Here is a 26,346-nt window from a genome sequence, read left to right on the forward strand (position 1 = left end):
AGTGAGAAAATATATAATTTACATTTCATAGGGATGTTGTAAGGATTACATATGTTAAAATACATAAATTGCCCAGTAGAACAGTCTTGACACACAAAAGGTACTAATAAATATCAGTTGCCAGCTTATAGAAAATTCTGTATTATGAAACATTTTCTAAGGTGATTAAAGTAATATTTAGAATCTACTCATTGACCAGGTTGTGTACATTTTTATGCTTTCCACTCTTAGGTTTCAGACTTCTCAAGGAAGAGGGGCTGAGGAGGGAAGCAGCAAGCAAAAAGCCGCATCAGAAACAACACAGTTGTTGCTCTTTCTTTCTCTTAAATATCTTTCTAATAAAACCTGACTTTTAATCCTTCTTGTTACTTATTTTTCCCAGAAATATAAAAATTTTCTCTCATTCTTTGTGTTTTAGAATCCACATCTAAAACTAAGCAGATCTACTCTGTCCAAACCACTGTTAAACATGGGTATATTTGCTGTTGAACAATTTTCACTATCAGGCCTCAGGTCTCTTAAAGAGATGACTGACAACTATGCGCTCCTTCACAATTATGAGTTACAAGACTTGAAGGTTTCAAGTTGGTCAGTGTTCTACACAAACACTTTCTCATCCTTTACTCTCATTCCTACCATGCTTCTTAAGCCAGAGAATCTGCTCCCAACTAAACTCTTCTCAAGGTAGTTTGCTTCTCAACAAACCCCAGTGCCTCCCAACACCCACCCTAAGAGACTCCCTGACTTGTTTATGCGGAGTTGCAAACAATGCACTTCCCACTGCCACATAATTACATCAGCTGCAGCCAGGCCAGAGTGCTAGGCTTTTTCCCCTTCTTTCTTTCTTCTCCCTAGCAAACACCCCTCACCCCTTTTCATTTAAATTACCATTTTTTTTTTTTTAATTTAAAAGCTTCTGGATGTTTTATTACCTTGGCAGCTTAAACTTTTTCTCTGGATTCACTAAAAAGGTAAGTTTAAACAATTTTTGTCAGGTTAATGTCTTTTTTTTTTTTTTTTTTTAAACACACGTATGGGACAACCAGAATCTACAGTGTTAGGTCAGGATGATGATGTGGTATTCTATCACGGGAACGCATGCTGGGGACAATTTCACTGCTTTCTGTAACTTAAACATACAAAAAACAAAAATGTTACTTTGTATGGGGTTACACTGGTTGTGCTCCAAACATCTCTATCAGCAGTTACATCACATGTGATCCTAAAGGATGTAAGAGGGTTTAATGTTTGGTTTTGTTGTTTTCATTCTTTATGCTTATTCACACAGTATTATTCATGCAGATAAATATTAATACGTATGTATTATTCATGCAGATATAGAAAGTCATTGTTTCCTTGCCTAAATATCTACAGAAAGTTATTAAAAATATTTAATTTAAAAAATCTAATGTTGAACATAGTATAAAGCCAATGTCAGCGTCTCATGGAAAGCCACACTGTCTCCTAGTCAGTTTAGTTGTTTTTTTAATTTCAGATATCTGAAAATCAATTAAGTGTGATAACCTTTGTTAATAAAATTTATAAATAAACTCATCTCCCCAAAACCTGACTTTCAAGAAAATTTCACTGAACATTTTTATCTAAAGTCAAGTCAAATAAGTTATATATATTCCATCTAAAATCAAATGCATTAAATACATTCCAGGGATGTTCTTTAAAAATAAAATACACAAAGCCTCCCTGACTTATAAAAGATACAAATAATTAAGAATCATTTTAAATTTTAAAACACTTCCACCTATGAGTCTCCTGAAGTATGAGTAAATGGTTTTAATGCTTAACACTGACTTTCTGCTTTCTTTCCCTTTCTTATCCTAGATACCCTCCCAAATGTCCCCACCAACACATACATAAAATAGAGCATTTAGGCGTATTTTAGTACATCCCCCCTCCTCCTCCACTTAGACAGTCTTGCCTTTTATATCTAGGTGGAGGTTCCCATGGCAACACTCACTTACACCAATACTATTTCCAACTGAAATGAGAGAAGCCAAAATTGCAATGCTTCATTACCAAAGAACACATACTCTAATACATAAGGATTTTTTTTCCTAATGACTATTATTTTTAATGAAAAAAGTATATTTCTGGAATCTCGAAAAAATAATTATTTAATATTAGAGAAACAACTTGAAAATACTGTCATTATAGTCATTTATATATGCATATCATTACATGAGATTTGCATGTGTTTACTCTTATGACATAAAACTGATGCCTAGCCAAGAAGCTTGCTTCAATTATAATTATGAATAGAAAGTGTAATTTTTACTAATCCTGTTTACTGTATCAAATTTGATTTTTTCAAATGTTGGCTCCCTAGCTCACAAAAACCCTGGTGAGAAATTCTAACACAACAAGCCAAGAAACAATTCATGGACCACAGGAGGCAATTCCAGAACACAGGCATAATCTATAAAGAGAAACCACTACAGCTTTTTGATGTTAAATAAGTAGAAATATTAGCATACAACAAAGCTAAGAAGGAGGCTGTTGTATCAAGTTTAAAAGTAAAATATTCAGGGTCAAATGTCATGAGTACCTTTGTCTAGACTACTTTCAAATGTGAAACCCTCCTAATTTTTAAAACAAAAAAGGCCTCTCTTGTGATACTGTTGGGTGTATATATTTAATTTTAGTACAATTCGTATCTATTCAAGTAATTCAAAATAGAAGGGAGAGAGTAGGTTCATTCTGTTTTTAAGTGAGAACATCAAGGAGGGAGGTCAAACCCTGACTTTGAAAACATTTTCAATCCTTAAACATACTGTGCACATTAAGAAGCCTCAGAGAGGAGGCAAGAGTAAAAAATGAGTAGCACTGCATAAAGCTTTTTGATAAACGACCAAAGCTAAGCATTAAACATCTCTCTGCTTGGTGAATACATTTTTTAAACGAATAAAAATCAATAGATTGTACACTGAACCTTACTTATTCTGACAACATATCAGCATCTGGATACTTACATTAAATAATTTAATTGTTTCTGCTAGAGTTTATTAACTTATATTTGTGGGCTCATAAAAACACAACATGAATATGTATTTTAATTCTTAAAATCGTTTATAAAATTTATAATGAGCTTTTTGTTTTGTTTTTGCTTTTACATTATCACTGGCTTAAAACGAGCTGATTCAAAAACACTATAAAGACTCCCTGAAAACCAGTACAGGAAACTCAAGAATTTACTTTCCCAAAAGCAGCTTTTAAGACATGAACGTGAACTGCCTAATGAATCTCATAGTCAGGCTTGTGAAAAGGACTGACTTACACCTTTCAAAGTCTTTCCTTCTTTTTAAAATTTCCCATACAGTGAAACCTGTGGACACTTTTTTTTTTTAACAAGGGAAGGCGTGGGTGTGTGTGGGAGGGGGCGCAGCAGCACGAGGGGGTTTCGAAATATTTGTCAAGATTTTTATAAGGCTGCAGCCCCTCTTTAAGTGTCTAGGTAAGAAAAGCAAAAAAGTCACTAACTGTTAAATTTTCATTTTACTTATAAAAAAAGAAAAAGGCAATCTGTTGCAAATGTTCATTTTAATTTACCTTCATTTCACTATAAATAACCTAAAAACAAATATTTGCAGAGCTCAAAAATCTTTTGAATTCTTTGGAGACATTTACTCAACCTTGTCATCTGGGTGTATTTTTAATCCAATTTCAAAAGCAATGTCTAGAAAAAGTATTTTGTCCTCTCTTAAACAACAATAAAAAAATGTGTTTTAGAACTCTTTCATCACAAGCAGGTTTGGATGCAATGCCACCTGGTGGCACAGATAAACTTTTAACAGCTGAGCAATCATGCTGTTCGAAGTATCAACCACTTGTTCTGATTACTCTTCCTTTTTCTCAAATTATTCATCCCATAGTTTAACAATGAATAATTTTTATTTTAAAATTTAAAGATTTTTCTAACCAATTAATGGCACGTATGCACATGGAAATTTCCTCAGTGCTTAAATGTCATGAAAGAAGCAAAACACTTTTTCATAAACCAAAACAACTGGACCAAAGCTTTAATTTTTAAAAGACGAAATACTTTAGAGGGAGGCGATAGGGACGGAGTAACTGAGTTGCTTTGTAAAATTACACTGTATAATTAATTCCATGGTAAGAATGTTTTTATGGTGTGTTTTGGTGACCTTTTATTACCATCAAGTTCACAATGCTGGTGGGCTGCCTTTTAATCCCTCCGCAGACAAAGGCCCTAAATAAACACAGATCCCTTCCTGGGAAAAAGTCCACTCTGGTTAAATGGTAAGGAAATGAGTAAATCATTAGTAATCTTTAAAGCCAAAGCTATAAACTCAAGTTACCTTAAGTTGAAATGAAAGTGTCCTGCAAGAGTTTCAAAGTTCTGTCACAGATAGAAATCTCCAGCTCTTGACTCCAGACTAGGCGCCAGCTGATAAACAAACAATTTAAGTCAAGAGCTGGAGAATTCCCAGCTTTTTCATTTAATGGCTTTGGCCAAGAGTATTTATTGCCTCCAGTTTTATTCTCACTTAGCTCTAAGAGGAAATTTAAACTCATCATTATCTTAAAGCCCCATATGGGTAGCAGTCCACTCACCTGATACAACTCCTCTTTACAAGGAACTAGTTTGAGTCTCTACTAGAAGTGATGTAATAACATAAACTAATTCACTACAGTTTTAGGTTGACTTTTTAACAGGCTAAATAAATTTTGTTCAATATAGTTTATATTCCCACTTGGGGTAGTAACAATTCCAAAAAGTTGAATTTTACAGTTTTCAGTACAAACTACCAGCTAAAACGGAAAGGGACAAGGTAACTTCTCTCTCATGCACACGCCTACTCTCCTGCCTGTTCCCCGTTCTCCCACTGGCCACTGGTGCGCTTTCATGCTTTGCCTGCTATCCCTTGAATATTATATAAGGTATCTCTTCTGCACCAAATTAAGACTTTTCCTATTAACATCAAAATAGCGAGTACTACTCAGTCTATTTCCTAACAAGTGCAAGATATAAGATGGAAATGCCTTATCATGGAAAGCTATTGATTTTTATGTGTACCAATAAGAATATAAAAGTTTAGCCAAATTAAAGACCACAGATAATCATCAAATCTTTCTAGATGCTATTATTAAAAGTTCACTGTTAGGGATTACAGGCTTTAAAGTCAGAATTACATTGTTGCTCTTATTCCTTTCTCAAAATCATTTAATTTTAGATAAAAATTTTTAGGTAACATTTTTTGGGTAGAAACAGATATGAAACAGTTACAGTAAACCAATGATGCCTTTTCCTCCAGCTGCTTATCTAACGAAAGAATGCTGCAACGAAAATTTTATAGCCTAAGGCAAAGGGTTAATAAAATATGTCATTAGTGCACAGCAAAATTCTTTTCCTCTCATTTCTTAAATTTGCAGAAGTTTTATAAACCTATCTTGGCTAGAAAAGCCAATTAACTATTTCAGTGTCTGCCAAGACTATTTTTCTACTCTTTAAATATATGGACATAGTACATTAAGAATGTTGGCCACTAGAGAACAAGTATTACCCTCACACATAAGAAGAATTAGGGGAAATGAAATGCAATCAATGATAAAATTATTTGTATGCCTGGTCTCATATTAAGTTTCATTTAAGAAAAACTTTCTGGGAACAATGTTCTCTTAGAGGCTGCAATAGGTAAACAAATATGATGACCCAAACGATGCCAAAAACTCAATAAATAAACAAGAGAGCAAGTACTGATCTTAAAATTCTTAATGCTTTCCTAAAAACAACCCGTATCTCTCACATCCCTGGACACAACTGCATGCAAAATCACTATCATCCTCCTCTTCAGGGCAGTCTGCAATTCCCCCCAGGATAAAACAGAGCAGGCTGCTACACTTGCCTCAGCCACGGAAGGATGACTGCTATAAAATCTGCACATACATTTAAGATGTACGTTTTTTATTTTATTTATAAGGCAGAGTGTGAGAGAGAGACACACACATTCCATACGCTGGTTCACACGATGAAGGCCCCCAAAGAAATGCAAAAACAAAATAGAACTGTATGGCAAATACAAAGAGAGACAAAGTTAAACTTCACACAATTTTCATCTGCCATCGTCATCAAACTTTCTCTAAGGAAATCAGACATCTAGAAAACTTCACATAAATCTGTTAATGGTTGGGATTTCACCATGGTAACAAGGCCCCCATCAAATTCTCCATTCTGTCTCCTTCCACTCACCCCTGATGCTCCCCAGGGATCACAAGCAAAACAAAATTAAGACATATAATACATAAAGTACACTGGAATTAATTTCATACTGCTTAGGAATCAATAGATGCTGAGGAAGAATAAACCAGACATTAGTAACAGCCTCAGGCTTATTTGCTGAATCTGCTTCACCTTTATATAAACACTGTGAGGCAGTCCTGAACCATGTGACCAGACCTAGTGTGTCTGGTCTGTCTTACATCCTGAATGGCAATTAAAGGACATTAAAAATATCCTGGGATTACTTCAGGCAGGACCCCTACCTCATCCATACACTTTCCAGTATAATCATGTGACAAGAACCCAGTGTCCCTCCACCACAGGACACAGCCCAGCAAGAGCACCCTGGGAGCAGTTATTTGATCAGCAATTACAAAGCAACTCCAATTTCACCTTCAGACTTTGAGATGAAGAACTGCAAGTTGCAAGAGTAAATTTTTTGAAATAAACTAGACATTAATAAGAAATAGTAAGGAGAGGGATCAACACTTGCCTTCTCTGACCCATCCTTCCACAATTTTCTTAGAAGACAAACTATTTAGAGCTGCCTCAGCTATGCTATCTTGCAGAGGTGAGTCAGCGTCTTTTTTCAATGCACTTAGAATGTATTAACATCTTACACAGACACACTCCTCTGTGACAACTGCTAAAAGGAAGTCTTCAGTATGACAAAGAATGTAGAGATTCTTATGAACTCCTTTACTGCGAAGCTAATCACAGAAATCCTTTAAATTTATTTACTAAATATTTCTGAACTACTTGTGCAAACTTAAAACAATTTCAGGCAAAAAAAAATGTCCTCCTTAGATAAAAAAAAAAATACCTAATAGATACAGGGTGTTAAGTAAAATCATGGGGAAATATAAAGGATTTCATGGCTTAATTATAAGCCAACTCTGTGTATTGGCATTGATGAAACCTTAAGTCATCTCTAAGAAAATGGATTTGTCTATTAAACAAAGTTAATGAATATTTTAAATATTTGAGTTACTAAAGCTTTAAATATTACCAAATCAAACCAAGAAGGCTTATTTTATATTTTTCAAGATAGAGTAATTCAAGTCTCTCATACTAAAGTCAATGCCACAGAGTACTTTTTAATTCTGCAATAAATAATCAAAATTAACTTTAAAAATCATAATAGCAGTATAACTAACACTTTAACAGGAACTGTTAAACTGATAAAATTGAGGGTTTTTTTTAACCAACTTATTTTAAAACATTCTTTTAAACAACTTTTTTCAGGTTTAACTGATGTACAAAAAACTGCAAATATTCAACATACACAACTTGATGAGTTTGGACATATTGCGCACACTTGGGAAACTATCACTACAAAGTAAAAACCATTTCTATCACCTCCAAAAGTTTCCTCATCCTCATGCCTGGTACTGTTATTGTTATTTTTACTGCTGTTCTGGGTATGGTGGTAAGAATACTTAACGTGGCTCTCCCCTCTCCACAACATTTTAAGTGCACAATACAGAACTATTAAGGTCAGGCACTATGTGCCACAGCAGATCTCTAGAACTTACTCATATTGCATAACAAAAACAAGTTATTACTGAGGTTAAAAATAAAATTTAAGAATAAACATCACACACACCACTACTGTGTAATCAAACAGCTTATGAGAGTATCAAAGAAAGACCTACTGTGATAGCCCTTCCTCCTCAACATACTATAAACCAAGGCAAATTCAATTATATGAAATTTGATAAAAGATTCTGCTTTTGGACAGAAATAGCAATGTTTCAGCCCAAAGCCAAGTAAAACTGCCAAGTTATAAACCTCTCCAAGAAAACCTTTTAATGGAAATGCCAACAGACCCTTAACTATAATAGTGTTAGGTGCCAAAAGAGAAATAATTTTTGTTTTTGTGGTCTCTTTACCATAAATTAGATACAGATCTAGTGGAAAAACAGTAGGTATCCAGTTCAGTGAACAGTAAAGGCCAAGACTGCACACTTAATTTTAAAACAATAATGGAGCCTATGTGGAACTTTCACCAAGATTTAGCAAGCCAGTCTGGCACTCTAAAAGAAATTCCTGAATAGACTGTGTGCTTACTATTCCATATTCTAAGAATACTTCAAGGCCAGCGCCGCAGCTCACTTAGCTAATCCTCCGCCTGCGGCGCCAGCACCCCGAGTTCTAGTCCCGGTTGGGGTGCCAGATTCTGTCTCGGTTGCTCCTCTTCCAGTCCAGCTCTCTGCTGTCGCCTGGGAGGGCAATGGAGGATGGCCCAGGTGCTTGGGCCACGCACCCACATGGGAGACCAGGAGGAGGCACCTGGCTCCTGGCTTCGGATCAGCACAGCACACCCGCCGTGACAGCCATTTGGGGGGTGGGCCAACGGAAGGAAGACCTTTCTCTCTGTCTCTCTCTCTCACTGTCTAACTCTGCCTGTCAAAAAAAAAAAAAAAAAAGAATACTTCAAGGGGTCAGTGCTATGGTGTAGTAGGCTAAGCCTCTGCCTGCAGCGCCAGCATCCCTTATGGGCACTAGTTTGTGTCCCAGCTGCTCTTCTTCTGATCCATCTCTCTGCTGTTGGCCTGAGAAAACAGTAGAAGATGGCCTAAGTCTTTGGGCTCCTGTACCCACGTGGGAGACCCGGAAGAAGCTCCTGGCTCCTGGCTTCAGATCTGCTCACCTCTGTCCGTTATGGCCATTTGGGGAGTGAACCAGTGGATGGAAGACCTTTCTCTCTGTCTCTCCCTCTGTCTGTCTGACTCTACTCTCAAATAAATAAATCTTAAAAAAAAAATACTTCAGGCTGGTGCCGCGGCTCACTAGGCTAATCCTCTTCCCTGCCGCGCCGGCACACTGTGTTCTAGTCCCGGTCGGGGCGCCGGATTCTGTCCCGGTTGCCCCTCTTCCAGGCCAGCTCTCTGCTGTGGCCAGGGAGTGCAGTGGAGGATGGCCCAAGTCCTTGGGCCCTGCATCCCATGGGAGACCAGGAGAAGCACCTGGCTCCTGCCTTCGGATCAGCGCGGTGCGCCGGCCACAGCGCGCCAGCTGCGGCGGCCATTGGAGGGTGAACCAACGGCAAAAGGAAGACCTTTCTCTCTGGTTCTCTCTCACTGTCCACTCTGCCTGTCAAAAAAAAAAAAAAAAAAATACTTCAAATCACTAAAACTGAACCCAGCCAAAGAGAGTATAAAATCTGGTTTCCTGGTAGAGAACTGTTACACATACACACGAGTCTAATGAAGTAATTTGGACATTAATTCCTACCTGGAACAATACAGTTAGGAACTCAGGCCTGTCAGCACTGACAGCCTGGGACTAGCAGGCCCTGCCTCGCAGTCACTTCAACTCTAGGGCTCTGTGCAAACCTACAGACATATTACACAATCTGGAGTTCGTTCTTCAATTATGCGAGCCCAGTCAAATGCTGTAATAATGCCCCTGGAGCTCAATGAATAGCATTAGGTCATTAGCCACAAAGAACAGGGTTTTTTTTTTTTTTAACTTTTATTTAGTAAATATAAATTTCCAAAGTACAGTTTATGGATTACAATGGCTTTCCCCCCCCATAACTTTCCTCCCACTTGCACCCCTCCCATCTCCTGCTCCCTCTCCCATTCCATTCACATCAAGATTCATTTTCAATTATCTTTATATACAGAAGATCGATTTAGTATATATTAAGTAAAGATTTCATCAGTTCGCACCCACACAGAACATAAAGTGTAAAATACTGTTTCAGTACTAGTTATAGCATTACTTCACATTGGACAACACATTAAGGACAGATCCCACATGAGACGTAAGTACACAGTGACTCCTATTGCTGACTTAACAATTTGACACTCTTGTTTATGGTGTCAGTAATCTCCCTAGGCTCTAGCCATGAGTTGCCAAGGCTATGGAAGCCTTTTGAGTTCACCAACTTCGATCTTATTCAGACAAGGTCATAGTCAAAGTGGAAGTTCTCTCCTCCCTTCAGAGAAAGGTACCTCCTTCTTTGATGGCCCCATTCACAAAGAACAGTTTTTAATTTGCTCTTATGGCTAGGATTCATTACAGAAGAGAACTGATCAAACTGGAACCAACTCTGACAGCACATCCACTCCACACAAAAACGTAAGTGTGTGTGTGTGTGTGTATATATATATACATATATAAAACACAGTGTGATTAAACAACATTGGACATTAAGTAAGGGCCACAAATTTCATAAACTTATGACCTGCACATGATAAATAGGTTAGGACATCATACTTATGAGACCAGCGTCATGGGTTAAGTAATATAAAGCTGAATTTACTTTCATGACCACAAACTGACAAATGCATGGTATTAGACAAATGGGACTGAGTGTAGGTTACTCAATTTAACAAACTCTAGGTGTCGGTGTTAGTAACACAAACAGAAATGTTCCCTGTGTATCACCTTAGCAATCAGCCACTGCTTCAATGCCACTTCCCCCAAAAAGGGTGTCCCATCCACTCTTCTCAGAAGTTTCTATTGCCTTAACTGTCACTCTGCTTTTTTTCTTTTTATGTCACAGCACTTATCACTGAAATTATTTTTGTTTTATTTGTTTACTCACTATGAGTACTAAATCTTAAAAGTTCCAAGAGGCAAAAGCCTAAACCCTAGTGCCTAGAATACATGTGGCGCACAGGAAATAGTGTTCTTTGTTTTTATTTATTCAAAAGGCAGAGTGACAGCAGGAGAGAGAAACACATACAAGAAAGAGAGGGAGAGACAAAGGGGGCCAGTGCTGTAGCGTAGCAGATTAGGCCTCTACCTGCAGCACCAGCATCCCATACGGGCACCAGTTCATGTCCTGGCTGCTCTTCTTCCAATCCAGCTCTCTGCTGAGTGAGAGCTGTGAGTGGCAGGGCCCCAAATACTTGGGCCATCTTCCACTGCTTTCCCTGGTACACCAACAAGAAGCTGGAGGGAAAGCAGCACAGTCGGGACTGGAACCAGCACTCTGGTTCTAGTCACAAGCAGTGATCCACCACAATGAAGGACCCCAGACCTTCATTTTTAATATTAACCTTTCTTTCTAAAACTTCTAAGCTTTCTGTATCACCCCAAGGGATCTTCTACTTTCTTCCTTAACAGAAGCACAACACACACACACACAAAAATGAAACTGAAAGTGGTAAGAATATTGTATAAACTAACCAATTCTCTTTCCTCTTTGTTTAAAGAATATTTACCAAAGAACTGTCAGAGTGCCTAATTCCACATTCCATTGGCTCCCACAGGATGTTACTGGGAAGTATCAATAAGGTTTCCACTGGATCTTCAACATAAATTTTCTATTTCCAGACCTAAAAATCCTCTGCTACCCCAGAATCAGATGTATAAATCAAAACTGGTGAGACTCTCTACTGCCATAAAGTCAATGAATAGCAGCTCGGACAGGACGAGGACAGTGTTCTCCAGAGCCTGGAAGGCTACTGGAGATGAAACCACTGATGAGGGGTTCCCCTTCTGGTTGTTCCGTACTGGAAACACTGCTGTATCACACTGCTGTGCGTTTCATAACTTTCTGCAAATGATTTTACTTATTTGTTTTCCTAAATTCTTAACTTCTACTGTAAAGACTTCCTCTTTAAGTTGTTTCTGATCATTGCTCTAGAAACACATGTTATGGTGCAACAGGTCAAGTAACTGTTTGGGAACACCTGCATTCCATATCAGAGTCTAGTTTGAGTTCCAGCTTCCTGTTCATGCATCCTGGGAGGCAGCAGATGACGGTTCAAGTACATGGGCCCCTGCCACCCATGTGCAAGACCCTGGCTGCTGGCTCTGCCTGGCACAGCCTTGGGTCTGGGGAATAAACCAGTGGATGGAAGATCTCCAGCCCTCTATCCCTTTCCTGACTTCCTCCCTGCCCCTATCAAGTAAATGAAAATAAACAAACTTTAAAAAATACATACATATATTACTTGAGTTCTTATCCCATCCCTATCACTTCATCCATAATCGCATTCCCCAGTGACACATAATGCTACAACACAACCTGATATTTCAAAGCACAGTAAATGCTTATTACCCAGCCAGTACTAGATACCCACATGGGAGACCAGGATGGAGTTCCAGACTCCTGGCTTCAGCTTGGCCTAGTCCTGGATACTGAGGCCATCAAGTGAGAGAATCAGTGGACAGAAGATCCATCTCTCCCTCTCTCCCTCTCCACCAGTCACTCTACCTTTCAAATAAATAAATAAATTTTAAAAATCTAACAGGGCATCACATCATCTATTCACTATTTTAACCAAATAGTCATAATGATTTTATCATTTAAAATGATATACTTTCATTTAGCAATCTTTATTTCCTCTTAGAATAATTTAGAACTGTTTAGAAAATAGTATTTACCAATGCAGTGGAATATGGAAACAAGAAACAAAAACATCACACCAGTCTTCAGTTCTAACCAACAGTATGATCTTGAAGTAGTCACTGAATGTCTCTGGGTGACACACCCTTGGTAAAATGGAAAGATCTTTGATCTCCCATCTATCTCACATGGTTGCTTTTCTACTTGAACTCAACCCAAATTTTTAAACATTTACAGAAGACCAATTATATTCCAACTATTATGCTGCAAAAAGGAGACAAAATAGACACAACTTACTCCAAATGTACATCACAACAGAAAGGATAATGTGTGAAATATTTATATAGAAGAATACTACAGTGCAGTTAAAATGAATGAACCACATGGAACAACAGTGTAATCACAATACATTTCATGTTGTGAACATGGATATCCAGCCAAGAGGGTCTGCCAAACCATAAACCCTGACACAGGGTACAAAGGTGCCTTGTGCTCACCTGAGTGGCTATTTCAGTACAAAGAAGTAATTTTTCTGGGCCGGTGCTGTGGCACAGTGGGTTAACGCCCTGACCTGAAGTGCCAGCATCCCATATGGGTGCCAGTTCGAAACCTGGCTGCTCCACTCCGATCCAGCTCTCTGCTAAGGCCTAGGAAAGCAGCAGAAGATGGCCCAAGTCCTTGGGTCCCTGCACCCATATGGGAGACCTAGAAGAAGCTCCTGGCTCCTGGCTTCGGATCGGCACAGTTCTGGCCGTGGCAGTCAACTGGGGAATGAACCATTGGATGGAAGACCTCTCTCTCTCCCTCTGCCTCATAACTCTGACTTTCAAATAAATAAATAAATCTTTAAAAAAAAAAAAAAGGTAATTTTTCACAAAGGCACTCAGTATGCCAGTGAGTCTATCATTGTCATGATGAAATTCAGGTACAGAATATGCAGTGAGAAAGCAAGTTCCAGAGTATATTCATTTTTCAGCCATAAAAAAAGAATGAAATCCTGTCATTTGCAGCAAAATGGATGGAACTTTAGGATATCATGCTAAACGAAATAAGTAAGACACAGAAAGACAATATTGCGTGTTCTCCCTCATACATAGGAGCTAAAACAAATACAAAAACATAAACACAGGATGTAGATTACTAAATGCTGAGAGGGGTGGGAGGGACACAGGGAGTTTGGGTTAAAAACAAAACAGAAAGTTTGGTGGGATTGATAAATTGACAAATGGGGACGGCGCTATGGCGTAGCAGGTAAAGCCACTGCCTGCAGTGCCAGCATCCCATATGGCACCGGTTAAAGTCCCGGCTGCTCTACTTCCAATCCAGCTCTCTGCTATGGCCCAGGACCTTGGGCCGTGGCACCCATATGGGAGACCCAGAGGAAGCTTCTGGCTCCTGGCTTCGGATCAGTGCCATTGTGGCCAGTTAGAGTGAACCAATGGGTGGAAGTCCTCTCTCTGCCTCTCCTCTCTCTCTGTATATCTCTGACTTTCAAATAAATACATAAATCTTTTAAAAAAATAAATTGACAAATATACTAATATAAGATGTTAATAATAGGGGAAGCTTGGTTTGGGGTATAACTAAAGTTCAGCAGGACAGGAAAGCTAGAGGAGTGACAGGGAAGCCACAGGCTACAACAGATTCACAAACAGCCAAGCAGAGTGCTTACTAGGCCTAGCTCACAAAGAAGATATGTTTTAAACAACACTCATGTGTATGGGCCAAAAACTCAAGGAATATACTTGTGACCAACTATGTAACAGGTTATTTTAGTTTCTGTCCTGTGGAAAGTATAAAGCATTGCAACAAAGGGTTTAAATGTAATTTTTTTTTCTTTTTTTGCACCTATGCCACTGATTCCTAAATGTAATGGTCTGATAATGAGGGGACTGTTCCAAATCACGAAAAATGAACTACCATTTAGAGATTTTAAAAATGTGTCTTAGGGGCGGTGTTGTGGCACAGTGGGTTAAAGCCCTGGCCTGCAGCGCCAGCATTCCATATGGGTGCCAGTTTGAGTTCTGACTGCTCCACTTCCAATCCAGCTCTCTGCAATAGCCTGGGAAAGCAGCAGAAGATGGCCCAAGGCCTTGGGCCCTTTCACCACATGGGAGATCCAGAAGAAGCTCCCAGCTCCTGGCTTCAGATTAGCTCAGCTCTGGCCGTTGTGGTCATTTGGGGAGTGAACCAGCAGATGGAAGATCTCGATACCTCGATATCCCAATATCTCGATCTCTCTCTCTCTCTTTCTCTCCCTCCCTCCCTCTCTCTCTGGCTCTACCTCTCTCTGTAAGTCTTTCAGATAAATAAAATAAATCTTTTTAAAAAATGTGTGTTAAGGGTTAGCAGTGTGGCGTAGAAGGTTAAGCCTCCACCTGCAGCATCGGCATCCCATATGGGTGCTGATTCAAGTCCCAGCTGTTCCACTTCTGATCTAGATCCTTGCTAATATGCCTGGGAAAACAGCAGCAGATGACCAAGTACTTGGGCCCCTCCACCCATGTAGGCAACCTGGATGAAGCTCTTCCTAGTCATTGCAGTCATTTGGGAAGTGAACCACCAGATGGAAGATCAATCTCAATCTCTCTCTCTCTCTCTCTCGCTCTTCCTCTGGCTCTCCTTCTCTGTAACTCTTTCAAATAAATAAATAAATATCTGAAAATGTATGCTAAACTATTTTTAAAAAGCATGAGAATGAGACACAAACTTGAAAAAGGTTAATAGAAAAGAAAACAGGACTGGGAGAAACACAAGTAAGAAATATGAGGGGTCTTCAAAAAGGTATGGAAAACACATATCATGAAAAAAATACACATGGATTTCAAAAATTTTTGCAGGGCCGGGGCTGTGGTGTAACAGCTAAAGCTGCCACATGTGGTCCAACATCCCTTATGGGCATCAGTGCTACTCCCAGCCACTCCAGTTCTGATCCAGCTCCCTGCTAATGCGCCTGAGAAAGCAGCAGAAGATGGCATAAACATTTGGGCCCTTGTACCGGCGTGGGAGACCTAGAAGAAGCTCCTGGTTCCTAGCTTTGGATAGGCTCAGTACTGGCCATTGCAGCCACTTGGGGAGTAAACCAGCAGATGGAAGATTTCCCTGTTCCTCTCTCTCTTTTCTCTATGTAAACTGTGACATTAAGTAGCCTTTAAAGAATTTGCATCAAAATAAACTTGTACTAATTTGTTATAATGGGTCTATCAGGAATCTAGTTTAGGCACTAAGGAAATAAGACATTCATTTAAAAAGAGTCACTGGGCCGGCACTATGGCGTAGCAGGTTAACATCCTGGCCTGAAGTGCCAGCATCCCATATGGGCACTGGTTCCAGACCCAGCTGCTCCACTTCTGATCCAGCTCTCTGCTATGGCCTGGGAAGCCAGTTGGAGATGGTCCAAGTGTTTGGGGCCCTGCACCACGTGGAAGACCTAGAAGAAGCTCCTGTGTTCTGGCTTTGGATCAGCTTTGTCCATTGCGGCCATCTGGGGAATGAACCAGTAGACAGAAGACCTTTCTCTGTCTCTCCCTCTCTCTGTCTCTCTCCCTCTCTCTGTAACTGTTTCAAATAAAAAAAAAAAAAATTTTAAAAAATTCATCATGTTTGGACCCTAAGTGAGGACTAATGATCAAAGCAGAAGAAGACTACACATCCACGACATCTCAATATGTTCAGCTTATAAAATCTGACTGAAAAATTATAGTGAGGCAAAATTTCTGCTCAATGGGTGCCCAAACCACAGTGCCCAGATCAGCTACTGGGGAAGCAGAGCTTTCATTGGACATTTTAAACATGGAGATCAAGGTCCTGAAGCACCTCTCTGAAGAGCTGTAACGAGATGAAACACAGCTTCAGCAGCACGATACTGAAGACAGCACAATCAAAGCAACGGAGACCACCACGTACAAGTGGTCCAGCAAAAACAAGAGCAGACCAGTCAAGAGCCAAAGTTATGACAACAGTTTTTTAGGATGTTCAAGGCATACTGCTGGTTGACTCTCCAAACAGTCAAAGAATAGCAACGTTTTAAGAGTGTTTTAAGAAAGTCAGCCAAAGCTTTCGCAGAAAAGTCTCCAAGAAAGCTTCACCCAGAGAGGCCGCCTCCACCATAATGTTCCTTCTCACTCCTCTCAAGAGGCGATTTTGCTATAGCTTTGATGAGAAGCCATTAGACGTCCACCATACAGTCTGGAGTTGGCTCCTTAAGATATCTTTGTTTCCTAATCTTAAAAATTCATTAAGGGGCAGGCACTGTGGTGTAGTAGGGTAAGCCTCCACCTGTGGTGCTGGCATCCCATATAGGTGCTGGTTCGAGTCCTGGCTGCTCCACTTCCAATCCAGCACCCTACTGATGGCCTGGGAAAGCAGTGGAAGACGGCTCAAGTCCTTGGGCCCATGCACCCACATGGGAAACCTGGAAGAACCACCTAGTTCCTGGTTTTGGATCGGCTCAGTTCCAGCTGTTGCAGCCATCTGGGGAGTGACCCAGTGGATGGAAGACCTTTCTCCCTGTCTTTCCCTCTCTCTGTAACTCTCTCAAATAAATTACATAAATCTTAAAAAAAAAATCATTAAAGGGCACCCAATTTTCTTCAGCTTAACAATGTAACAAAGACAACACTGACAGATTCCTAGAACATTCAATGCTTTAGAGATGGACTAAATGGCTGGCATCATCACCTACAAAAGTGTCTTGAACTTAAAAAAAAAAAAAGTTAATTTATTAGCAAGGCAGAGAGAGAGCACCCATCAATTGGGTTTACTTCCGAAATGCCTGCCATAGCTGGGACTGGACTAGGCCAAAACCAGGAGCCTGTAACTCAACACAGACTTCCACATGAGTGGCAGGACCCCAATTACTTGAGCCATCACTGCTGCCACTTAGTTTCTGCGTTAGTAGGGAGCTGGAGTCAGGAGTCAGGACTCAGGAGTCAGGACCAGGTATCAAACACAGATACCCAAATATGGGATGAGGGCATCTTAAACATAAGCCAACCACCCATCCTGATTCTCTTGAAATTGATGGAGCTAATGTTGAGAAATAAAGTGTATACTTTTTGTCTTTTAATCTCAGTTTTCATGAACATTTTGAAGTCTCCCAGTATTAAGGTACTTTTTTTTTTTTTTTTTTGGACAGGCAGAGATAGACAGTAAGAGAGAGAGAGAGAGAGAGAGAGAGAGAGAGAGAGAGAGAAAGGCCTTCCTTCCGTTGGTTCACCCCACAAATGGCCGCTACAGCCGGTGCGCTGTGCCGATCCGAAGCCAGGAGCCAGGTGCTTCCTCCTGGTCTCCCATGCAGGTGCAGGGCCCAAGCACTTGGGCCATCCTCCACTGCCTTCCCGGGCCACAGCAGAGAGCTGAACTGGAAGAGGAGCAACTGGGACAGAATCTGGTGCCCCAACCGGGACTAGAACCCAGGGTGCCGGCGCCTCAGGCGGAGGATTAGCCAGCCTAGTGAGCCACGGCACTGGCTCCTCTATTTCTTATATGTGAGAAAGTGGAACTGTTTTCAACTCATTATATTAAAAAGATATAAATACGCTGTTATTATATACTGATTAAACTCATAATGAGCATCAATCAATCAATCAATGTTCATAAACCATCTCTATACAAAGCTGTTAACCTATAATATGGTACAGATTCACGTGTGTTCACAGTTAAAATATTAGCACTCTGGCACATTGAAACTACAAATCAGGGTTTAAGAACAGCTTGAGAACAATAAAATTTCAATGTTTTCTCACAAATAAGATATATTTTTAAAGATAAAGTAGCATCTTAAAATTAAATTGGCATTCTCCACTATCAAATGGCAATTCCAGGTTATATTCTTTTTTAAAAACTTTTATTTAATAAACATAAATTTCGAAAGTACAACTTTTGGATTATAGTGGCTTTTCCCCCATAACCTCCCTCCCACCCGCAACCATTCCATCTCCCACTTCCTCTCCCATCCCACTCTTCATCGAGATTCACTTTCAATTATCTTTATATACAGAAGATCAACTTGGTATATACTAAGTAAAGATTTCAACAGTTTGCACACACACAGGTACATAAAGCATAAAGTACTGTTTGAGTAGTAGTTTTACCGGTAATTCACATAGTACAATACATTAAGAACAGAGATCCTACATGGGGAGCAAGTGTACAGTGACTCCTGTTGTTGATGTAACAACTGACACTCTTATTTATGACATCAGTAATCACTCAAGGCTCTTGTCATGAGCTGCCAAGGCTATGGAAGCCTCTTAAGTTCACAAACTCCAACCTTATTTAGACAAAGCCATAATCAATGTCGAAGTTCTCTCCTCCCTTCAGAGAAAGTTACCTCCTTCTGTGATGGCCTGTTCTTTCCACTGGGATCTCACTCACAGATCGTTCATTGAGGTTTTGGTTTTTTGTTTTTTTGTTTTTTGTTTTTTTGCCACAGTGTCTTGGCTTTCCATGCCTGAGAAACTCTCATGGGCTTTTTAGCCAGATCCGAATGCCTTAAGGGCTGATTCTGAAGCCAGAGTGCTGTTTAGGGCACTTGCCATTCTGAGTCTGCTATGTACCCCGTTTCCCATGTTGAATCGTTCTCTCCTTCTTAATTCTATCAGTTATTATTAGCAGACAGTAGTCTTGTTTATGTGATCCCTTTGACACTTAATCCTATCGTTATGATCAATTATGAACTGAAACTGATCACTTTGACTAGTAAGATGGCATTGGTACATGCCACCTTGATGGGATTGATTTGGAATCCCCTGGCACGTTTCTAGCTCTACCATTAGGGGTAAATCCAAGTGAGCATGTGCCAAACTGTACATCTCCCCCCCTCTCTTAGTCCCACTCTTATATTTAACAGGGATCACTTTTCAGTTAAATTTAAACACCTAAGAATAACTGTGTGTTAATTAAAGAGTTCAACTAGTGGTATTAAGTAGAACAAAAAAATATTAAAAGGAATAAAATAGTAAGTTGTTCCTCAACAGTCAGGACAAGGGCTGATCAAGTCATTGTTTTTCATAGTGTCCATTTCACTTCTACATATTTCCTTTTAGGTGCTCAGTTAGTTGTCACAGATCAGGAAGAACATATGATATTTGTCCTTTTGGGACTGGCTTATTTCACTCAGCATGATGTATTCCAGATTCCTCCATTTTGTTGCAAATGACCAGATTTCATTTTTTACTGCTGTGTAGTATTCTATAGAATACATATCCCATAATTTCTTTATCCAGTCTTCTGTTGATGGGCATTTAGGTTGATTCCATGTCTTAGCTATTGTGAATTGAGCTGCGATATACACTGAGGCGTAGACAGCTCTTTTATTTGCCAATTAAATGAACAGGGGTGAGCATTTGGCTTAGCCATTAAGATAACAACTAAGATGCCTGCATCCCATATTGGAGTGCCTGGGTTCGATCCTGGCTCTATTCCTGACTCCAGCTTCCTGTTCATGTAGACCCTTGGAGGCAGCAGTGACAGCCCCAAGTGATTGGATTCCTGCTACCCATGTGGGAGACCTGAGTTGAATTTCCAGCTCCTAGCTTTGGCCACAAGTGGGCCACTGCAAGCATTCAGGGAGTAAACCAGTAAGAATTCTGTGTTATGTGCATGTATGTGCACACATGTGTGTCTGTCCCTCAAATAAATTAATTTTTTAAAAATCAAGCAACAGCAAGATCATACTACCATATCAATTTTCAAATTCAACTATAGAATCACTCAAAAAAAGAATTTCAGTTAATTAATTCTACCATACCACCACCAAGCTTGAAACTGCTTATCAGTATTTTATGATCAAAATGCCTCGACCACACTATAAATCTTTACACCTCAATCATATTTGGCCAATTCAACATAACAATTAGAAGAGTCAACAGTTATTACTCCTCCACCTATATTCAAAAATAGTTTGAAGCATAAGGTATCTTTACAATAAGACCATTAAGCCTTTTGTAAAAAAACATAAACTGATTTTCATTATATTTTTAAATTACAAAGCCTATACATATAATTGAAATAATATTCCTATTTACTGCTACATTGCCACAAATACACACACACACACAAACACACACACATGCATGCATGCACACACACAGTAATTTTTGATTCTATAGTAACTTTGGAAAATTTGGAAATTACAAAATATCAGATTTATAATTCTGCCATTCCAAAATCCCCAGACACCTGCTATTAATGTTTGATACAAGAAAAGATTTTAAAATATCATCATTGGGTATCCTTCTCTTATTGAGATGATCATAAGATATTTAGGTATGTTAATGTGGTGAATTATATTTATAGATTTTGTAACACTAAGCCATCTCTGCATCTATGAGCTAAACCAAACTTGGTTGCAATGTTTGATCTCTTTTATAGATGGGTAAATTTATATTTGCTAATATAATTCTTAGAAGTTTTTATGTCCATACTCATGCCTGAAGTAGACCTATATATAATTCTTCTCTCCCATTATATCTGCCTGGTTTAAGTATGACAGTTAAACAGGTGTTACAGAATGAACTGGGAAATATTTTCTCTCCTGTTGTCTGGAAAAGTCCCTCTCTCACTGTCCACTCTGCCTGTCCAAAAAAAATAAAAAAAAATCTTGATGAGCTGCACCTTATCATAACATGCATCATCTGGGCCTAGTATCTCCCTTGTGCAATGATTCTTTTCTTTCTAATCATTTCTTCAGTTTCTTTAACAGTTACAGGATTATTCATGCTAATTACTTCTTGACTTAGTTCTGAAAAGTTGCATTTTCTAGGAAATGACCATCCCTATCCATAGTACTTGGACCAAAAATTCACAGCCTTTGAAAGTTGTGACATTCCTTTCATGTGAGATTAGAACTAGCAATGAGTCTTGAGAGTACTAAATAGCATGTCCGTTTTGTTTTGCTTTGATTTTTAATGAGAGATGGTGAATCCTCTAATAGTTCTAAAAATAACTGGAAGCATCTTGGGCACCACACAATCATAACTGCCACTCTGACAAAAAGAAAAAGACGTGCATGTATTTTAGTCTCCACTTACCACCAGAAACAGGGGCATCCATGAAAACTGCTCCCATTTTCTCAACTTCTTTGGCCAATTCTTTTGAAACTGCAGGATCAATAGTACTGGAATCTATTAATAATGAGCCTTTCTTCACTTTTCTAAGTAAATAAATAAAAATATTTATGGTTGACAACTCTGAATGAACATTTCATGCAGCTACCTATAGGATCAGAATCTGCTAAAAGCTTCCAGCTATCAAGGAGGTCTTATGTTTAGTATTAAAAATATTATTAGTTACACTGGTTGAAAAATCTCATATTCATTTCCAGATCAATTATGGTTCAAAGTAAACCCAAACTTTGAAACAAATCCCAAAAAATCTAATACACTACATGGCACATAAATTCTGGTTTCAGGTGCAGTATATACTAACCATAATAATATAGGTAAAGTTAAGATATAGGTAATTTCAAATACCTATTAACTTTTAAAGGGTATTTGACAGGATTTAAATTTTTGTTTGGGAAGTAGCTGGGTCTTTAAAAAGTAATTTATTTGTCTTTAGCTATATTACAGATTTCATGTATCTGTTATCATTTCCAAAAAAAACATAAGCAATTGAAATGTAACCATTTGCTTCAGGATAGCATATTTGTTGTGTAACTACAACTTTTAAGATACAAAATAAAATATCAAACAGATAGGAAGGAAAATATGAGAATGGATTTGTAGCTCCCACAAAGACTTTCTGTTCTTCATGGTAAACTTATATACATCTATTGGTAAAGGGGAAAGCAGTCTTTTCAAATATATTTTATATCAAGATGTAAAGCACATTCTTACAGCAAAACATCTTTTTGTACTCTAAGTGCACAATATAGGACTACAGGGTTTCCTTGTTATCTAAAAGGCTGTGACTATCTTTACTGGCTAGGAAATGCTCATGTAAATTATCAATTATGTAAAGGACCATGCCTAACCTTTCGACACACACTCACAATGTGAGAATCAATATAAATAGTGAAGGACAAAACAGAAAATTTGATGAATACTACTAAAGTAAAATCTTTTCCTAAGGAAAAAACAGCACACAAAATGGTTTCAACAATTTTAGCCATATGGATGCTGTTGTTCCAATGCCAGGTTTGGGTGTATTCCACAGAAAGGAAACAGCATACTCTCTGAGAGAGATCACCTCCGGGATAGTAATTGCCTCAATCCAAAAAATAAAAAGTTTTAGGTCTTTTGTGGTCTTATTATTTTTAAGTTCTAAAATCTTCAAACAAATGGGAAATTATCTCAGCAATTATACCATGCACTGGGTATAATGAAATGATCCTGAACCAGAAGAAAAGAACCACCCATGAGAAGAAACTAGAATTCATGTTAAGGCCAAATTCTTTCAGAGTACCCCTCACACAAGAGTGCTCTGGTAGCCAGTCACCATTACACCTAAGTAAAGGATATTCATAATACAAATACAGAGTTGTGTCCTCACACAAGTTGTCAGTAAACGTCCCTGAGAGGTAAAGCAGGACCACAAGTGCAACATGCATGCCAAGGAGACAGCGCGGGAGCCTTGGGACCACACACACCGTGGGCCTAAGACCCCATCCAAAATGAGTGTCTTTCAACCTTCCCTGAAACCTAAACATTTGCTTTATCAGTTTTCTGCCTAATATCCAAGTGTCTTTTGCTTCCAAGTTTGTTAGTTCTGCAAAGCAATTCCATTTCCCAAAACCTCAAATTTCATGTGGTATAGCTTCCTGACATTAAACCCTTTTGTAGTCCTCTATGTGTCTACAAGGTTTTCCAGTTTGTTCTAGCTCTGCTGAAATTCAACAACAAAACAAGTTAGGAACAGGAATCAGTAAACTAAGTGGGGAACGTAACCACTATCATCCTAACATGACCACAAAGGTTTGGCAATAAGCAGCAATTAACCAGAAAGTTCTTGGAGCTGAAGAAGACAGGCACTGGTTAGGAAACTCTGACCTAAATTATATTCTATTTAAAGAGCTACTGCTAACCTTTAATTACAACTTCCCCAAGTCCTTACTATAGATGTACTAACCCAGAGGACATACAATAACTTTTTATTATATAATAAAATGTTAAATAATGATGTTCTTTCCAATGTTTAGTTTTATTTTTCATAGAAGCCTTTTTTCTGAATTTCTATAAGCTATAAGATAATTATGCTCGTAATAGTCATACAGTTTAAAATACAAACTTTGAAAGTCTTTTAAACATGTTACTAATGAAAGGGCAAGTTTAATGCAGGAGTTAAAGGAGAGCAATTGAAAACAAAAAACAAAAAACCTTATTCCCCAAAGTCACATACTTGACTTCAGTGAAAAAAAAAAAAAAAGCCCTTTACAATGAGAAAGGAACCAGCCAGACTGTTCACTTTATGAAATAAGAAAATACAGAAAGCCTTAATAAATAACTAAACTTCCTAGTAATTTTAACAAACATGAAATCCATGAACTATCAAAACAAGAAAACATTGAAGAAATACATACTTTAGAATTCCGTTCGCTCCAGAATAAGCTTCTATTGCATTGATACTGGTGGGCAGCATTGTAATAATTCTGTCAGCTTTTTCAGCTACATCTGCTGGGGAAGACACTACCTTTAAAAAAAAAGATGGCAAAGGTACATTATTTAAATTACAATGCAGGCAGTTCGTACATAGCAAGCAGGATTCACTTTTTCTGCATGTCTGTCACAGGGACAGTATGTAAGAACTAACACTCATTTCCAAATGACAAAAAGAAAAACTTCCTGCTGAGAATGGAAAGTCCATTCCTTCTGCACACACTGATGCAGTTTCTGTGGCCTCAAAGCTGCTGTTTATTTTCTAAAGTGTAAAGGAGGTTGACAGGAAAAAGGGAAAACCCAACGGTGCTGAGAACAGACACACTTCTCATGGTTCCTCCAGCTTGGATTCTCAAGCAGCAAATGTTGTGGTATATGTTTTGACTGAGAAAAACATTCTAGCGAAACAGAGCTGGCAGCCCAACTACAGGGTTCACCAGCAAAATCTCAAGCCCCAGTCACCACGATCCTCCAGTCTCTATTTTCAGGGGTGGTACAGGGGGAGCCTAGTTCAGAAAAGGAAAGGGCAGGACAAGATGTTAGTACGCACTACAGTGATCCTGGGCACCACAGGGAATAGGCATTAAGGCACTCCCCCAACTCTCACCCCTGCCTTAATAAGGACAACTATACTGTTAAGGAAAGTGGCTCTCAGGCCAGTGCTGTGGTACCGTGGGTTAAGCCACTGCCTTCCACCTGGGTGCGATTCAAGTCCTGGTTGTTCCACTTCCAATACAGCTCTCTGCTAATGTTCCTGGGAAAGCAGGGAAGATGGCCCAAGTGCTTGGGCCCCTGCACCCAGATGGGACATCTGGATGGAGTTCCAGGTCCCTGGCTTCGTCTTGGCCCAGCCCCAGTTGTTGTGGTCATTTGGGGAGTGAATTACTGGATGGAAGATTGGTCTCTCTTTTTCCCCACTCCCCTAGAGCAACTCTGCCTTTCAAATAAATCAATATTTTAAGAGACTGTCTATCCTCTTTATGTGCACATCTATGTACAGGTGGACATGCATTCACGCTCTTCTCTCTCGCTGGCTCTCACACAGACACCCTGACATAACTGGCCAGTGGCTGCCAACCAAAGCAGTCAGAAGAGACCCAGGTGTTCACTCCTTGACTCAAACGCTCCTCTAATGGAACAGTCCGTCACCACAATTGTCACAAACGTTTCGCTAGTGCCTTTTCTCCATTTAAAGAAAGACAAATGACTATCAAGCATGTAATTGAAGAGTTCTCTTCAGAACAATTGATGCATGTAAAAACTGAGATGACTGTACGTGCACTATGTACACATGTAGCCACTGACCCAGTTTCTGTTACAAAACATGCAGTAATGTGTAAGTATCTCGGCAATGGGCATGGTTCTGCTTTTCATGTGGTTGGAGTTTTACAAAACATTTTATCTTTTATTTGCATTTGATGACAGTGAAAGGAATGGAAAGCCAAACATAGTGTGTAATCTAAATATTATGAGTTGGAAGTAATTACATTCCAATTTTCTTTTTTAAAAAATATCTATTTATTTATTTGAAAGTCAGAGTTACACAGAGAGAGGAGAGGCAGAGAGATAGAGAGAGAGAAAGGTCTTCCATCTGATGGTTCACTCCCTAACTGGCCACAATGGTCAGAGCTATGCCGATCCAAAGCCAGGAGCCAAGAGCTTCTTCCAGGTCTCCCACATGGGTGCAGGGGCCCAAGGGCTTGGGCCATCTTCTACTGCTTTCCCAGGCCATAGCAGAGAGCTGGACTGGAAGTGGAGCAGCCAGGTCTCAAACCAGCACCCATATGGAATGCTGGTGCTGCAGGCACCTGCTGCGCCACAGCACAGGCCCCTACATTCCAATTTTCCATAAGAAACTATCAGCTTCTAAACTAAATTCTGGATAAATGCAGGGTTTTTTTTTTTAAAGATTTATTTGAAAGTCAGAGTTACAGAGAGAGAGAGAGAGAGAGAGAAAGAGAGAGGTCTTCCATCCGCTGGTTCACTCCCCAGATGCCCGCAATGGCCAGGGCTGTGCCGATCTGAAGCCAAAAGCTTTCTCTGGGTCTCCCACATGGTTTCAGGTGCCCAACGACTTTGGCCATCTTCTACTGCTTTCCCAGGCCATAGCAGAGAGCTGGATCAGAAGAGGAGCAGCCAGGACTCGAACTGGTGCCCATATGGGATGCCAGCACTGCAGG

General features: G+C 39.3%; 1 protein-coding gene across 1 annotated transcript in view; it reads right to left on the reverse strand.

Annotated features, from left to right (window-relative positions):
* Window positions 1-26,346, reverse strand: part of HIBADH (3-hydroxyisobutyrate dehydrogenase) — a 132,035-nt gene that overhangs the window by 82,458 nt on the left and 23,231 nt on the right. The window contains exons 3-4 of the mRNA XM_062178680.1: window positions 24,091-24,200; window positions 21,602-21,723 (exon numbers count right to left, since the gene is read on the reverse strand). Coding sequence (XP_062034664.1) covers window positions 21,602-21,723; window positions 24,091-24,200 — 232 coding nt within the window. The remainder of the gene's footprint in view (window positions 1-21,601; window positions 21,724-24,090; window positions 24,201-26,346) is intronic.

Source organism: Lepus europaeus, chromosome 20, assembly GCF_033115175.1.
Source record: "Lepus europaeus isolate LE1 chromosome 20, mLepTim1.pri, whole genome shotgun sequence".
NCBI lineage: Eukaryota > Metazoa > Chordata > Mammalia > Lagomorpha > Leporidae > Lepus > Lepus europaeus.